The 15076-nt window shown below is 60.2% G+C and overlaps 1 protein-coding gene across 25 annotated transcripts in view; it reads left to right on the top strand.

The window, feature by feature from the left end:
• Col20a1 (collagen type XX alpha 1 chain) overlaps positions 1–15076 on the top strand; it is a 33037-nt gene that overhangs the window by 14154 nt on the left and 3807 nt on the right. For 15 of the 25 annotated variants that reach the window (XR_007350307.1, XM_048810659.1, XM_048810671.1 and 12 more), the window contains 22 exons: positions 7–173; positions 588–717; positions 1503–1648; positions 1733–1856; positions 1987–2126; positions 2568–2697; positions 2942–3084; positions 3283–3415; positions 3935–4083; positions 4257–4386; positions 5354–5392; positions 6571–6709; positions 9536–9678; positions 9943–10052; positions 10405–10560; positions 10641–10718; positions 11347–11433; positions 12065–12118; positions 13527–13649; positions 14531–14626; positions 14699–14752; positions 14855–14929. Coding sequence is in view for 24 of the 25 variants with exons in the window: in XM_048810659.1 (XP_048666616.1) it covers positions 7–173; positions 588–717; positions 1503–1648; positions 1733–1856; positions 1987–2126; positions 2568–2697; positions 2942–3084; positions 3283–3415; positions 3935–4083; positions 4257–4386; positions 5354–5392; positions 6571–6709; positions 9536–9678; positions 9943–10052; positions 10405–10560; positions 10641–10718; positions 11347–11433; positions 12065–12118; positions 13527–13649; positions 14531–14626; positions 14699–14752; positions 14855–14929 (2546 nt within the window). In the remaining variant the exon portion in view is untranslated. Of the gene's footprint in view, positions 1–6; positions 174–587; positions 718–1502; positions 1649–1732; positions 1857–1986; positions 2127–2567; positions 2698–2941; positions 3085–3282; positions 3416–3934; positions 4084–4256; positions 4387–5353; positions 5393–6570; positions 6710–9535; positions 9679–9942; positions 10053–10404; positions 10561–10640; positions 10719–11346; positions 11434–12064; positions 12119–12436; positions 13261–13526; positions 13650–14530; positions 14627–14698; positions 14753–14854; positions 14930–15076 lie in introns of those variants that run through there. The other 10 variants (XM_048810673.1, XM_048810657.1, XM_048810652.1 and 7 more) reach the window with 7 other exon arrangements.

The raw sequence follows: 15076 nt of genomic DNA, 5'->3' as shown, positions 1-15076 counted from the left end.
CCACAGTCACTCCAGAAGATGCTCCGGCCCTGGAACCCCTCCCGGGGCCCAGCAGCCTGGTCCTCACCCAGATCACCTTCTCCAGCGTCCACGTGTCCTGGACTCCAGCCCCCCAGCTGCCCCTTGAGTATCTAATCGTGTGGCAGTCGTCCAGGGGTGGCACCCCCCAAGAGGTGAGAGGGATCCTGGCCTCCCCCAGCCACGCGGAGCAGGGCAGCTGACGGGGCTCAAGAGCCTCGGCTCAGGCAGGAATCTGATAAGGCTGAGCTGGAGTCAAGGCGGGAGCGGCCACGGCCTCCCCGGGCTTGGGAGCCGAGACGGGCTGGCCCTGCTCATGTGCACCTCAGCGGAAGCCGTGAGCAGGGCCATCGGGGGTGGCTGAGGACCCAGGGGTGTGGCTTTGACTGGCAGGGGAGGGGTTAAGTGATTGTCTTCTGCCCAAGCTCCCTCAGAGCAGGCTGCTGCTCTGCTCCAGGCTGGGAACCCTGATTTGCAGGAAGGGAGACATCCACACCCCTGTCAGCAGTTTTCCTGCCCTGTGCCCTGTCCCTCGGTGCCCCATGCCGCCCAGTTCTGTTCTGTTTCAGCTGGTGGTCGGAGGGCCCGCCTCATCTGTGCAGCTTTGCAACCTGACCTCCAGCTCCGAGTACCTGGTCTCTGTGCTCCCTGTCTACAAGGACAGGGTTGGCAAGGGCCTGCAGGGTCTGGTGACTACAGGTAGGTGGGGTGCATGTGGCCCCTTCTCTCCCTTTGGGGTTTGGCACCAGCAGGGAGGTGCGGTCGGCAAACCTGGGTCAGAACCATCCCTACAAGTCTCAGTCCCTGGGCCCCTCTACCCTGGTGAACACCAGGAGAGTCATTCATTCTGTTGCCACACCTCAGCCATTGCTACCCTGCTCACATTGTCCTCAGAGCCCCCACCCTGCCTGGCCACAGCACATGGCTAAGGTCACTAATTAGCAGCTCCAGCCCCCTCCAAAGGATTGCCAGGAGTGCCCCTTTAACAGTTCTACTGACAGAGGAGCCACATGCCACCAACGTACCCAGTTAAAGTGGATGGTGCAGGGGCTGTCAGTGATCCAGAGATGGGCTGCTGTCACCACAGCTTCCCTCCCCATCTGCTCAGCCCCTTGCGCAGCCCTGCACCCTCTCTCTGCTCTGTGTCCTGTCATTCAGAGAAACAGCACCACACTACATACCCTGTGGCCTTTGGGAAGCCCCTGAAGACTCTGGAGGCTGCACCCCCCTACCTTGGGGCAGATGGCCTTAGACCTGTGGGGAGGTCCAGCTCCCCAACAGCCACGAGCCCCAAAACTTGGCCTCAGTGAAGTTTGGAAAAGTGCTTAGACTCCTGGGCCCCACGATGTTGCCTACGAGGAACACCATTTAAAATTGGACTTAGAGAAATCATTTTGTGGTTAGAGGAGGGCCCCCTTGTCAGTGGGCATGATTTATGCACATGCCATGTTCCCAAAGTGCCCCTGACAGTCGCCTTTCCCCAGCACCCCTGCCTCCACCGCGGGCACTGACCCTGGTGACAGCAACACCCAGGACGCTCCGCCTGGCCTGGCAGTCCTCTGCCGGGGCCACCCTGTACCTGGTTCGATGCTTATCAGCCTCCCCAGGGGGCAAGGAGGAAGAGAAGGAGGTGCGCCTGGGGGCAGGGGAGGAGAAAGGTGGGGGGGCATCGGGGGCGGGGCTGGGCACAGGGACAGCGTGTTCCCTTCCCCAGGTGCAGGTAGGGCGGCCTGAGGTGCTGCTGGACGGCCTGGAACCAGGCAGGGACTACCAGATCTTGGTGCAGAGCCTGCGAGGGCCAGAGGCCAGCGAGGCCCGGAGCATCCACATCAGGACCCGTGAGTGTCCCCTCTGGTTCCAGAGGCTTCCATGGTAGGAGCCCCAGACCTCTCTGTCCTCTCCCGTCCTCATCTCAGGCACGGGGCGAGGGTGGCATGCCATCCCCTGAAGCCTGGATGTGCTCTGCAGCTGCCCTGGCCCCACCAAGGCACCTGGGCTTCTCAGACGTGAGCCACGACTCAGCCCGTGTGTCCTGGGAGGGCACCCAGAGGCCCATGCGCTTGGTCAGGGTCAGCTACATCTCCAGTGATGGTGGTCACTCAGGGCAGGTGAGAGGACCTGCCTGGGGCTCAAGTGTGGTGAGAGCTGCTGAGGGACCAGGGTGCGCGTGCAGACCGTGGGGGGGCCCAGAACCCTCAGCCCCACCATGTAGTCTCCCAGGCCTCTCCCTGCTTGGCGTGTCGTGCCCACGACTGCCCCGTCCCCCACAGCTGACCTGGGGGCTCATGTCTTTAGCCCCACCTTGGCCACTGAGGGACTCCAGTGGGATGTGGAGGGACATGAGGTAGAGAATCAATGCAGTGACACCGTGGAGCAGCTGTAGGTGCCCCCACTTCAGGGTCTATGGGGGGCTTCCTGGGTCTCTGGTCCCCACCCCATTTTCTGCATTTTTGGGGCCACAGAGTAGTGATGGCTGCAGGTCCCAGGCCTGGATCTCTGCCCTGAGAGGGGCTCTGGGTGCCCACTGGGTCTGCCCATGCCCCCTACAGACAGAGGCTCCTGGGAATGCTACGTGGGCTGCTCTGGGACCCCTCTTCTCCTCTACCACCTACACTGTTCGTATCACCTGCCTCTACCTTGGGGGAGGCTCCTCCACGCTGACTGGCCGTGTGACCACAAGTGAGTATCGGGAGGTCAGGTCTGGGGCCGAGAGATGGATGGGCTGATCCTGCTCTACTGGACCGTTTACATCAACACACGTCCACTGAGCATCCCCTCTGGGCCAGAGCTGAGCCAGGTGGGGCAAGTGGCTGGAGAGGTGTGAGGGGAGGGTACAATGGCCTGGGACTCAGGGATACTCCTCTGTGTGTCCCTCTTGGCTCCTGGCCAGCACTCTAAGCCCAGCTGCTGCCTCACCTTCCAGGGAAAGCCCCCAGCCCGAGCCAGCTGTCGGTGACAGAGCTGCCAGGGGATGCAGTCAGGCTGGTGTGGGCAGCGGCAGCCTCATCGGGCGTACTGGTCTACCAGATCAAGTGGACACCCCTGGGAAAGGGGCAGGCCCATGAGGTGCGGTAGGGAGGGCAGGCTGGCTGTTCAGAGGAGACCCTCCCACCCCAGGTGCTGAGGCCAAGCGGGGGCTTGGGCCCTATGTGCCCACCCCAGTTCTGCATCCTGGGGACACCTCTCTGCCCGGGGCCTGGGATCCAGACCCCCAGCGTGAGGTTCCCCATGAGCCGGTGAACACCTAGACTCTCATCTCTCCAGATCTCTGTCCCAGGAACCCTGAGCACAGCTGTCCTGCCTGACCTGGGGAAGCACACAGAGTACGAGATCACCATCCTGGCCTACTACAGGGACGGGGCCCGCAGTGACCCTGTGTCCCTCCGCTACTCCCCCTGTAGGTAGTCCTCTCTCCATTTTTCTAGATTGGGGCAGGACCAACCCAAAGGAGAACCCAGACTCCCCTGAGACTTCAGACCCCAAACCACTGGCAGGCAGAGTCTAAAAGTCCCTGACCTCTGGGCCTGAATGCTGGCAGTTTTGGGGCTTCAGTGAGCTCCTGTGGAGGACAGGTGTTCCAGAGTTGACCAAGGGTCCACATCACCAGGCATGGGTGATAGCTCTGTGCTGGGACAGCAGGACCTGCTGTGGGGGCTGATGTCTGAGTGCCGCACTGGGAAGCCTAGGGCGGCACTGGGGGTGTGGTGTGGCAAGGGGGCGTGGTGTGTCACTGGGGATGTGGTGTGGCACTGGGGGCATGGTGCAGCGATGGGGGCGATGGGGGCGTGGTGCAGCGATGGGGGCATGGTGCAGGTTGGGAAGCAGAGTGCCCAGTTCAGCACAGGTTAGGTCCCCTGCCTGCAGAGTGGCCCCTTGTGGAGGGCCCTGAGCCCCACACTGCCTCTGCTGTTGCTAGCTGCAGCAAGCAGAAGTCCCCCCTCCAGCCTGGCTCTGTCCTCGGAGATTCCCAACAGCCTTCGGGTCAGCTGGACACCCCCAAGTGGCCATGTTCTCCACTACCGGCTCACCTACACGCCTGCCACAGGCTCCAGACCTGATCAATCAGTAAGTCTGTGGAGAGCAGCAGCCACCCAATGAGGGACCTTCTAGGGTGGGGGAGGTCAGTGGGTGAAATGTGGCCCACCCTGTGTGCTGAGGGTGGCCTCAGACAGAAAAAAGCCAAGCCTCATAGTGAGCTCCTCCAGGAGGAGCCCACTTAGGTGACTCCTGCCCCTCAGATCTCTGTGCCAGGGCCCAGGAACCACACCGTGCTCTCTGACTTGCTAGCTGCCACCAAGTACAAGGTCCTGGTCTCAGCTGTCTATGGAGCAGGGGAGAGTGTGGCAGTGTCTGCCATGGGCTGGACAGGTAAGTGGGCACCAAGACCCCAGACCCAGACAGACCCAGATCTAGCCAGACCCCAGAAGGGAGATGGAGGTGACCTTGAGAAGCCATCTCATTCTAAAATGATGACCTGATTCAGGTTAGAGCACAACAATCAGAACGGAGCTCTGCAGGTCTTGCAGTCAGCACTCCCACTCTGGCCTCACCTGCTGGTGCCATCAGGACTGGCTGGTACTGGGGTGTCTGGGATGTGAAGGGGCAGAGTGAGCGGGATGCTGAGCACAGACATGAAGGAGGCCAGTTACATGAAAGATCAGTCCGGGAGTCAGGGCTGACCTTGCCTTGAAGCATTTAGGACATGGACATGTCTCCACTGGGCCTGGAACCCCCCAACAGCATGGCCAGGACCTAGCCAAGAAGAGTCCTTTCTTGCTATTATTTTGCACTGGTTTTCTTGGTCAGCTACAGCTGCGCGGAGCAGATGGCCTCAATGGCCATGCAGTCCCTCACCTCAACTCCCCCCTGGCATCTCTGCAGGATCATCTAGTTGTGGCTTGAATGCCCAAGGGGCAGAATCCTCATTATTCAGTGGACATGCTTCCTTCACCCACACCTGCCCTGGAACTAGCCCCAGAGCGACCTGTGTTCCTGAGTCTGATTGCCTCACACCCAACATCTCCTGGGCCTGCAGCTAGAGCCAGCACCCTCTCAGGGTGCTGCATCCAGAGAAGCCCTTAGCTTTGGCCCTGGGCCCTGCAGGGAGAGTGGAGCGCTTGCTCACTCAGTGAGATCCAGAGGTGGCAGGACTACCCTGTCCCTTTCCTAGAGGGACGGGTACCACAGGCCTTCAGTGCAGTAAGGGGGCAGGCAGGTGGAGATGCAGCACAGACCACCTGTGTCCACAAGAGAGATCAGGGTGTCATCATGCAGCGGCTGCTCCCTGGTGACTTGGTCAGGCTGAGGTGGCTCATGACCCTCTGTCTCCTTGCAGCAGCCTGCCCCACCCTCCACCCGGACAGCTCCCTCCCAGGTAGGTCCTGCACACCTGTGGCCAGTGCACTCTACCCTGCTTCTCTCAGGCTCTTTCTGAGGAATGGGGGTTGAGGGAGACCCACTGGAGACCCACCATAGGATTTCGGGTGCAGACTGCACCTTCTCGGATGGCCCCCTGAGGTTGGCAGGGCAGTTCCATTCCTGTTTCACAAGGGAGCAGAGGCTGGCCCAGGTCGGTGTCAGCTTGTGCAGGGCAGAAGCAAAGCTGAGTCTAGGCTTTTCTGGCCTCTGTGGAGCTTGCTGCTGCATGGAAGCTGGGTTTCCAGGTGCCAAGCCTGAGGGGTCCTCATTCATGTTTCACGAGGGCTGAGGTCCTCCTCAGAGAGTAGATGCTTGGCTTCAGGAACATGGCCAGGGAACTCTGCCAGCAGGGAGACGGTGGCAGGCAGATGTGCTAAGCCATGTGAAGGCTGTGCGTCCACCTGGGAGGCAGGCTGTGGCTGCCCTGGGCCCACTGTTGGGCCTGCAGGTGTGGCCAGTGGATGGCAGGCAGGAGAGACTGCAACCTTGAAAGAGCTGGAGCCTCTGCTGGCCTCCTGCTTGGGGCTGCTAGTCAGCCATGCACTGATTAGCGCCCAGCATAAGGTGAGATTCACCCCATACTTCGTGCCCAAGAAGGACCAGCTGCATTGAGGACCTGCCCAGGTTCCCATGACTCTGCTGGCTCAGGGCATGGCCCAGCCCTGAAGGATCAGGGGCCTAGAGGGTCCTCAGGCCATGTGCAGCAGAAGGGACCATGTATGGCTGTGGTGCTGGACAAGGGGAACTCAGCAAGGCCCTTCTTGGAGAGGAAAACAAACTTGGAGGCTGGGTGGGGTGGTGCGGGTGCTAGGGCTCTGCTTGTTGGGGGAGATGGGAGTTAGGGTCATGGTTGGGGCTGTGTGCCACTGGTCCCACCTCTTCCATCTCTGGGCCTCCCACACTGAAACGGTTAGCCAGGGAAAGAGGAGTCATGGTCTGGGGTAGGGGTGGGCATGGAGAGCGAGGGGCTGGATTCTCCCAAGGGGCCAAGGTGGTGCTGACCCAGAGGCTGCCCCAGACCCTTGCTCTCCAGCTCCCGCAGCCAGGCCACCCCTTCTCAGCACAGCCCCTTCTCCTGCCTCACCTTTCAGTCTGGACCTCTGCTCCAGCCTGTCATCTTTCCCTGTCCACCAGGATTTGACTTGATGGCAGCCTTCGGCCTGGTGGAGAAGGAGCACGCCTCTATTCGAGGTGTGGCCATGGAACCCTCAGCCTTGGGCCTGACCCCGACCTTCACACTCTTCAAGGATGCCCAGCTGACACGACGGACTAGGTATGAGGGGCCAATGGGGCTGGAACTGCAAGTGGGGCTGTGGGAAGTCAGGTGGGCAGAGGTGGGCACAAGAAGGAGACTGACCACATCCCTGGCTCCCAGAGCCTATTGGCCCTGGCATCTCTTCATCACACTGCCGACTGGTTTCACCTGTGTGCTAGAAATTCCCATCTCACAGTCAGCAGATCTCGTGTGGAATGGGGCCTGCCCCTCAGCATGATCTGCAGCCATGCATGTGTCTTTCCCCACCTGGCCTGGGGACTGGTCCCCTAGCTGCGTCCTGAACATGGTCCATGATGCTGACTGCCTTTGCCTGCCAAGTTAGCAGCTGTAGAGGGCGTGTGGTCCCCCTTTACCCCAACACCTTGAGTCACAGACCTGCACTGCGGTGCACGTGGCATGGTAACAGCAAGAGCAGGCGCTGACTTCCCAGATCCCCAAAGGACTGACAGGGCCACGTGCCAGAAATTACCAGTAGGGTCTAACTGAGGCATGCAGGGGCACTGGGGCCCGTGGCCCTGAGCAGGTGGCCAGAAGGGCCGGGAGGCTTCTCCAGGTCCCTGCTTTCTGGGCCACACAGATGCAGGTTGCAGCCAGCCTGGGGGCCCAGTGAAGAGGTTAGAGAGGCTGCATCAGGGTAGCACTGTGTGGAGATGCCAGGTCCCTGGGCCTTGTGGCACAGCTATCCACCACGGGCAGCGCCGCCTCCTGTTGCTGTGCTCGCGCTAGAGGCATCTCCTTCAGGGGTGGTCTGTTCTTTTATCCTTTTATTTTTATTTTTGTGATTCTAGGAGTGGAACCCAGGGGTGCTCTACCACTGAGCCACATCCCCAGCCCCTTTTTGTTTTTATTTGGGACAGAGTCTCACTAGGCTGCCATCAGCCTCCCTAGATTGTAGGCACATGCCACTGCACCACTGTTTTTTTAAATAACCACATTTTATTTTAGATTTAAATATGCTTTAAATGGATGCATGGACACATAAACATGGTGCCTGTTAACGGGGCATGGTGTGGTGTTTCCATACAAGCACAGTTGTGAGGTCTTTGGGTCCAGTAGGCATTCCTGCCCCCTCACGCATTCCAACGCTCTCACCGCGTTGCGGAGGAGACAAACCTCTCTTCTCCCGTGATCGCGTGGCTCTCCTGCGGCGTGGATGTGGTAGCCAGCACTCGCCCTCTGCCTCTAGAGCCACTGCTATAGCTGCCGCAGGAGAGAGACCACCTCACTTCCCCAGGTTGCTGCGAACGAATGGCAGGCCCCTTCTTCCCTGTGGCCATCAGCCTTTCTCTGGGTCTAATCCCATGTGTCCTTCTCTGTCCTCAGCAGGTGGACACTTGGGTGGCTCCCCTGTTGTGGGTGGTGCTATAGTGACCATGGAGGGCAGGATCCTCTGTACCCCGACTTCACCTGCTCTGGACCTGTGGGGACAGCAGCTCCCCCTGCTGCCCCGTGGCTGTGCTCAGCACCGTCCCACCCTGTGCAGCCCCTCCCCCCAGCACTGACCTTGCTGTCTGGGTAACAGCTGTTTTGCCTCAGGGGTGGCTTTGACCTGCACTTCTCAGATGATCAGCGATGCTGGGCACTTGTTCCTCTGCCTGCTGGCCATTTGTGTGTCTTCTCTCGAGCATGGTCGCTGACACCTGCCCCCTTTTGCCCCCATTTTCTTCGTAGGGTGGTGTGGAAGTGCTGCTGCAGAAGCGGTGGCCCCATTCCTCCCGTCTGGGCTTTCACCGCTGTTCTGCTGGGTGGGCAGCTGGGATGCTCCCACGGCCTGGAGCCCTGGTCTCCACCCCCTGCCTCTGGCCCCACCTTGCACCAAGGTGTTCGGCATCCCAGCCACCATTCCTCAGTCACCCGTCTCAGGTGCCGGCCACCAGCCTGCAGGGTACATGGTGCTTCGGTGCTGCCTGCTCTCCTTTTTGAGCTCCAGAAGGGGACAGAGGTTTCCCAGGTGTGCTTACCCAGCACAGATGCATCTGCACCATGGCAGCTGCACTGAGGGGCCTCAGTCCCCCACCTTCTCGTGGTGCGGTCAGGAAGGTCCCCAAGGAGGCAGCAGACAAGAGCCACCGGCAGAGAGTGGGGGACGGCTCAGGAGGAAGGAGCAGCCGTGCCACGGCCTTGGGGTCAGGGTGCCTAAAGCCTTGCAGGAAGTGGTGGCCGGGTTTTTATCCCAAGAGCACGTGAAGGCCAGGTAGGAGGCTGCAGGCTCTGGGGAGCACTTCTATTGTGTGACCAGAGACCCCTCCCCTGCCCCTCAGTGCACCTGGGCCTGCATAGGTCCTGGCCAGGAGCCCCCAGCCTGAGCCCTAGGACAGCTGTGGTCAGTGGGCCAACTCCTGAGGGCAGCGCTGCCTATGTGCCTGTGGGCTCCCGGCCCTCAGGAGTAACCTGTGGATTCTCCTGGTGGGTCTTCTGCCACACAGGGACCCTGAAGCACAGGGCCTGGGTGAGCCCCTTCTAGGTGACCTTCACTGGCCAGGCCTCAGGGGAGGTAGAGGGCTGTGTCAGGCCAGGTGCCTTGAAGCTTCTTGGAGGGAATTCTGTCCTTTACATACCCCATGTTACTCCTGGGGACACTGAGGCAGGGGAGACCCCAGCTTGGCCTTTAGACCATGGCCGTATGTACCCCCAGTCTGTGTTCTGGGGTACAGACGGTTGCCACACTCCGTCCACAGCTGGGAAGGCTGTGCGTGCAGGCTCCACCATGATCAGCAGAGCAGCGCCAGGGTGAGGCTGGGGCTGCAGGGGGCCTGTGCCTGGGAGGCCTGGTCCAAGCCCAGCCACCCTCCATTCTGCTCACGCCCCCGCCCATGCCTCCAGCGACATCCACCCAGTGGCCCTGCCGCCTGAGCACACCATTGTCTTCCTTGTGCGCCTGCTCCCCGAGACACCCCGCGAAGCCTTTGCGCTGTGGCAGATGACGGCTGAAGACTTTCAGCCCATCCTCGGGGTTCTTCTGGATGGTGACTGGGGCCCCGGGTCACCCTCGGCAGTTGGGAGGAATGGGAGCCCTGGCTTCACCCTTTCTTTAGTGCCCACCCTAAGCAAGAGCCAGGTGTCCTGAGCTTCCTCAGAGCTGCCCCCCTGCCCTTCACGGTGGAGACCTGCCAGGGTCCTGGGCATGGCCTTGGGTCCTGCAGCTCTCTCAGTCTGTCCTTTCCCATCATTTGGGACCAGGGTGGTTGGGTAGGACAGATGCTTACCTGCTGCTCACCTCACCCTGGCAGCTGGCAGAAAGTCGCTGACCTACTTCAACCATGACCCCAGAGCTGCCTTGCAGGTGGCCACTTTCGACCTGCAGGAGGTGAAGAAGATCTTCTTCGGGAGCTACCACAAGGTCCTGGGAACTCTACTCAGCTCTACGGGCCCCGTCCCGCTTGCCAGCTGTCCCCATGTGCAGCTGCCTGCCCTGGAGCACCAGCACAAGTCCCTGAAAGTCAGGCGATAACCCACCTAGGTCCTCTGACCCTGATGTCCCTTTGTTTCAGTGGCCCTATTTTAATTTGGGTCAAAGTGCACTCTAGCCCTTCTCTTTGGGAGGCACCTGCTTTGGGAATTGCCCTGGAAGTCACATGGGATGTGGGTATCATCAGGACCCTGCCCAGGTCCCAGGTGGGCGACTCTTGTTCCACCTATTCTGACACCTTGGCCTGGCAGCTAGGCAGGTGCTGACCCTGCAACATCTACAGGTGCATGTGGCTGTGGGACACTCCAAGGTCAGACTGTATGTGGACTGCCAGAAGGTGGCTGAGAGGCCCATCGGAGAGGCTAGCTCACCCACCTCTGGCTTTGTCATGCTGGGGAGGCTGGCCAAGGCCAGGGGTCCCCGGAGCAGCTCAGCTACGGTGAGCCTGGTCTTTGTCCTGCTGGTCTGGTGAGGGCTGTCTCCAGGGACCTGCATCTGGCTGATGCCCCTGCTCCATAGTTCCAGCTTCAGATGCTGCAGATTGTGTGTGGTGACACCTGGGCAGATGAGGACAAGTGCTGTGAGCTTCCTGCATTGGTAGGTGGCCGTGAGGCTCTGGGTACCATCCCAGCCTTGAGTGTGTCCACCCCACACGTCACAGAGGCTCAGGTAGACAGGCCTAAGCTTGTGCTGTGGGAGATCAGGGAAAGCTTCCTGGAGGAGGTGGCCTTTGGGGACCAGGGTGGTTGGGTAGGACAGATGCTGGGGGCAGGCCAGGAAGCCCCTACTGCAGTGGTTCTGTTGGATCCTGCTCCCCTTCTCGGTAGGCCCAGCAAGGTGCAGGCGGGCCAGGAGTCCTCATCTAGCAAGGTGGAGGTCTCCCGGGCTTGCAGGAACCCCACACCCAAAGCCACATGCAGGGCCTTTGCTGGTCCCCTCAGTGCCCGGTACTGGCCTTGTCTATTCTGGGGGCCTCGGAGGGGAGTGGGAGGAAGCTACCCACCTGCCTGGGGTCTGTATGGGCACCTGGGAGGAGGCACCCAGGACCCAGCTGCTCTTAGAGGGACTCAGTGGCCTGAGTCCAGACCTACCTTGTTGCATTTCTGTCCCCGCCATGCCCCACACAGAGTGTTTCCCTGGAGTCAGGCGTCTTTTCCGTGCTCAGCCCCAGGGTCAGATGAGAGCCAGGAGAGGGTCCATGAATGAGCAGTCTCCTTTCTTCCAGAGGGACGGAGAGACATGCCCTGTCTTCCCTTCTGCCTGCACCTGCTCTTCAGAGACTCCTGGGCCCCCAGGACCTCAAGGCCCTCCAGTGAGTCCAGTAGCCTCTACTCTGGGGGTGACTGAAACTCCAGGCCAAGGCATAGCCCTGGGGTGTGGCACCATTAACCAGCAGGACTCGAGGCTTGCCCACAGAGGGACGCCCTTCATCTGTCGCCTCTGCTGTGTCACTCCAGGCCACGAGCCCAGCCGTGGCCAAGCCCTTTCTCCCACTGGCTGGGCCTCCCTCCCCAAGCCCTGATCCTCCTGCCATGTCAGGCACGAACCCCTCTTCAGGCATTTCCTGAATGTCCCCTGTCTCCAGGGACCTGCTGGTGGTGGCTGGTGGGGTATGACGTGGCTAGCTGTGAGGGTCAGCCTCCAGGTGGCTCTGTTCTGGCTGCCCCAGGTTGGTATTCAGCTCACCTGCAGGAGGCAGGCGCTCCTGTGGGGCATGGCTTGAGAGGCCCCAGACCTCTGTCAGGAGCACTTCTTCAGGACGGTGTTGGGCAGATCTAGTTGCATACGGGGCTAGGGTTGGATCCAGAGACTCCTGATCCAGCCTGTGCCCAATGATGTAGACAGGGGTGCAGGGCTGGGTGGGGCTCGGGGTTGGGTGGAGCCTGGGTGGGGCTCGGGGTTGGGGTAGGACTGGGGACTCAGCCCTACTTGTGCTGTTGCAGGGCCTCCCTGGGAGGAATGGCACCCCAGGAGGACAGGGCCTCCCTGGGCCCAGGGTAAGTCTGTGAGGCCCAGGGGCTGTCTGGATCTTAACTCAGCAGCAGTTCATGTCACCCTCTCCTATAGAGAGAGGGTTCCCTGAGCTGCAGACAGGCCCGGTCCCCAATTCGGGGGTTGGCCTGGCCTCTCCTGTCACCTATGGGCCACCTGGACCTGATCTTGCTACTTAGTGAGCATTCCCTCTTCACTGTCCCCACGGGTAGGGTCAGCTCATGGCACAGACGAGGAAGCAGACTTGGGAGGTGAGGCCCCTGCCCAGTCGGTGGGCCCAGGCCTGTCTGGCTCTGAAGGCCGCCTTCTATTTCCTTCTACAGACACTTGCCAAAGGCCTCTGGACCAAGGGGGCGTAGGTGCCACAAGTACAGACTTGTTTGGCCCCACACACTGGTGCTGTCGCAGGCTCTGTGGGTGTCTGGCCGGGTCTGGCTCTGCAGAGGAGGCCGAAGATGGTGCCCCAGTGACAGCACCACACCTGTGTGGCTTGGGAGGCGCTCCCAGCTGGGCTCTGAGATGTTCAGTATGTTCAGTGCGCAGGGGCTGAGAGGCTGCCTCCCCCCAGCCCCACACCCTGCGTTCCACCCTGCACCTGCCTTGGCAGAGTGTCCTGGCAGGCTGGCCCGGTCCTCCCAATGAGCATGCGCCGCAGATGGTAGCCAGCTTGCATCAGAAGGGGGAGGTCGTGAACCTCCACGGCCCACGTCTCGCCCTGTGTACCACCAACCACGTGGGCCTGGTGCTGGGCAAGAGCACAGAGCTTGGGTATAGAAAGCCACACTGCCCCCTGGAGGCCAGGCGAGGCGGAGCAGCCTCTGTAGAGCAGGGGTGCACCCAGGGTGCCTGGCTGACACAGCGGCTGCCACCTTGCGTCCCTGTCCCTCATGTCTGCAGCAGGCAGCCTTTCCTGTGGGAAGCATGCCCTGGCTCCAGGGTGCCGCTGGCTTGTTTCTTCATGGGTGCTTCACATACTGTGCGCCAGCCTCACTCTGCGAAGGAGTCACAACTGTGTCCTTTGGCCTTGTTTGTGACAAGTGTTTTCACACAGATGTTACTTTTTTTTTTTTTGGTACTAGGGATTGAGCCCACTTTTACCACTGAGCCACACCCTAGCCCTTTTTATATTTTATTTTAAGACAGAGTCTCTCTAAGTTGCTTAGGGCCTCCTAAATTGTTGAGGCTGGGTTTGAACTCGTGATCCTCCTGCCTCAGCCTCCCGAGCTGCTGGGATTATAGGTGTGCACCATCGTGCCTGGAACAAGTAGCATTTTTATCATTTGAATCTTGCCCAGGAACTTGGCATCCTTCTGTTGTCCAGGTTTCTTTTGTGACTCTCCACGAGACTTTCAAGAAGTGGCTTATCTGGCCTGGGCTCTAGCTCACCCCAAACCTTGCATCTTTTCGTCACAGCTGTCACCAGGCCCTTCCCTTTTGCAGTGTCTGCCTGGTGGCTTCTGCAGGGCCGTCGTCTCTGAGCAACATTTTCCTATCCAGCTTTCTGAATGGATTGTCTGTGTGATTCTTGGTTTTCAGGTGGTTTTTCTTTACTCTCACTTCTGTTCTTGCCTAGTGGTATTGGTGAGCGCTGCAGAAGCCCACCCAGTGGTGTGCAGGTGTCTCAGCTTCCTCCTGGCGCTGGGGGACCCAGGGCTGCACAGTCCAGTGCAGAGTGCATGTGAAAGCCCGCATGTATTTTTTCATGTGATAGTAAAGTCCATTTACTCAAATTTATTGTGAGATTTGAAAATCAAGAGTGGACATGAGATGCTATGTGGTGCTTGCACAGTAGTCATGGGCACTGTCAGATACTTTTCTCTGGGAGATGTGTGTTATTTGTTTTGTGATGTCGCTGGATGAAGCCAGCTGGGCTCTGGGTCCTCACCACCAGCTTATGTTCTCTCTCTGACCCTGTGTTTAGTTTTGTGCATTGATACTCATGACAAGGCCATGCAGTCTGCTTAGTAGAATGTGGAACATTCACATGCTAATTCAAAAAGTAATTTGAAAGGGTGCCCCTGCCCATTGGGGCCACTTGTCCAAGATGGGACTCCCAGACCACAGGGCCCCTGAGGGGTTCAGAGCCTGGGCAGGTCTCCCACCTCTCCTTTGCAGCTGGCTGCTGCACTCTCTGGCTTCGCCCTGGTGATGTGATTGGCTTCAGGCTCCAGCTGCCTGGGTTGGGAGGCCAGGGAGCGGGTGCACAGAACTGGCTTGGCTCCCCTCTGTGTCTGCGGTCCTGGAGAAGCGACCTCCGCGGTTTGCGCTTGTAGACAGAGCTGTATGGGGACCCACCCAGGGGAGCATGAGGGCATCAGGGTGCTTCTGACCCTCTAGTGGAGGGGCCTGTGTGGCCTGGGTCTGGGCTGGTCAGGAAGCATGCCTTCTCAGCCCAAGCCCCCTGCCTGTGTTTCCAGGGAGAGCCAGGGCCACCTGGACAGACAGGACCTGAGGGCCCTGGAGGTCAGCAGGGGTCACCAGGGACCCAGGGCCGCACAGTCCAGGGACCTGTGGTAGGTGTACCCCACCCCCACCCACCTCCCCTCCACCCTTCCCTCTGCTACCCAGTTCACCTTCCCCTCCAGGGCCCACCAGGGTCAAAAGGAGAGAAGGGAGACCAGGGACTCCCAGGCTTACAGGTAGTATGGGCTGGGCTGTGGCTGGGCAGGGCCTTGGGCTGACCTCCTCCTCTGGGTATAACCTTTGCCCCTGCCTGGCCGGCCACCTCTGTTCCCTTCCAGGGCTACCCTGGCCAGCAAGGCACCCCTGGGAGAGTTGGCCTCCAGGGACCAAAGGTACTTGTTCTGGGCCGGAAGGTGTGTGCACTGGGAGAGAAGAGAGCCTGGGAAGGTCTTGGAGATGGAGGCTGGGGTGCGGGGGCAGGAGGGTGGGGCCCCAGCCCATACCAGGGTCAGGTGGGGGCAGCAGCTTGCACTCTCTCCGGGGCAGGTGCAAGTCCCGCT

This window comes from Marmota marmota, unplaced genomic scaffold (genome assembly GCF_001458135.2).
Source record: "Marmota marmota marmota unplaced genomic scaffold, marMar, whole genome shotgun sequence".
Lineage (NCBI taxonomy): Eukaryota > Metazoa > Chordata > Mammalia > Rodentia > Sciuridae > Marmota > Marmota marmota.
The sequence above is the reverse complement of the archived record's forward strand: the minus strand, read 5'-3'. Positions and strand labels throughout refer to the sequence as shown.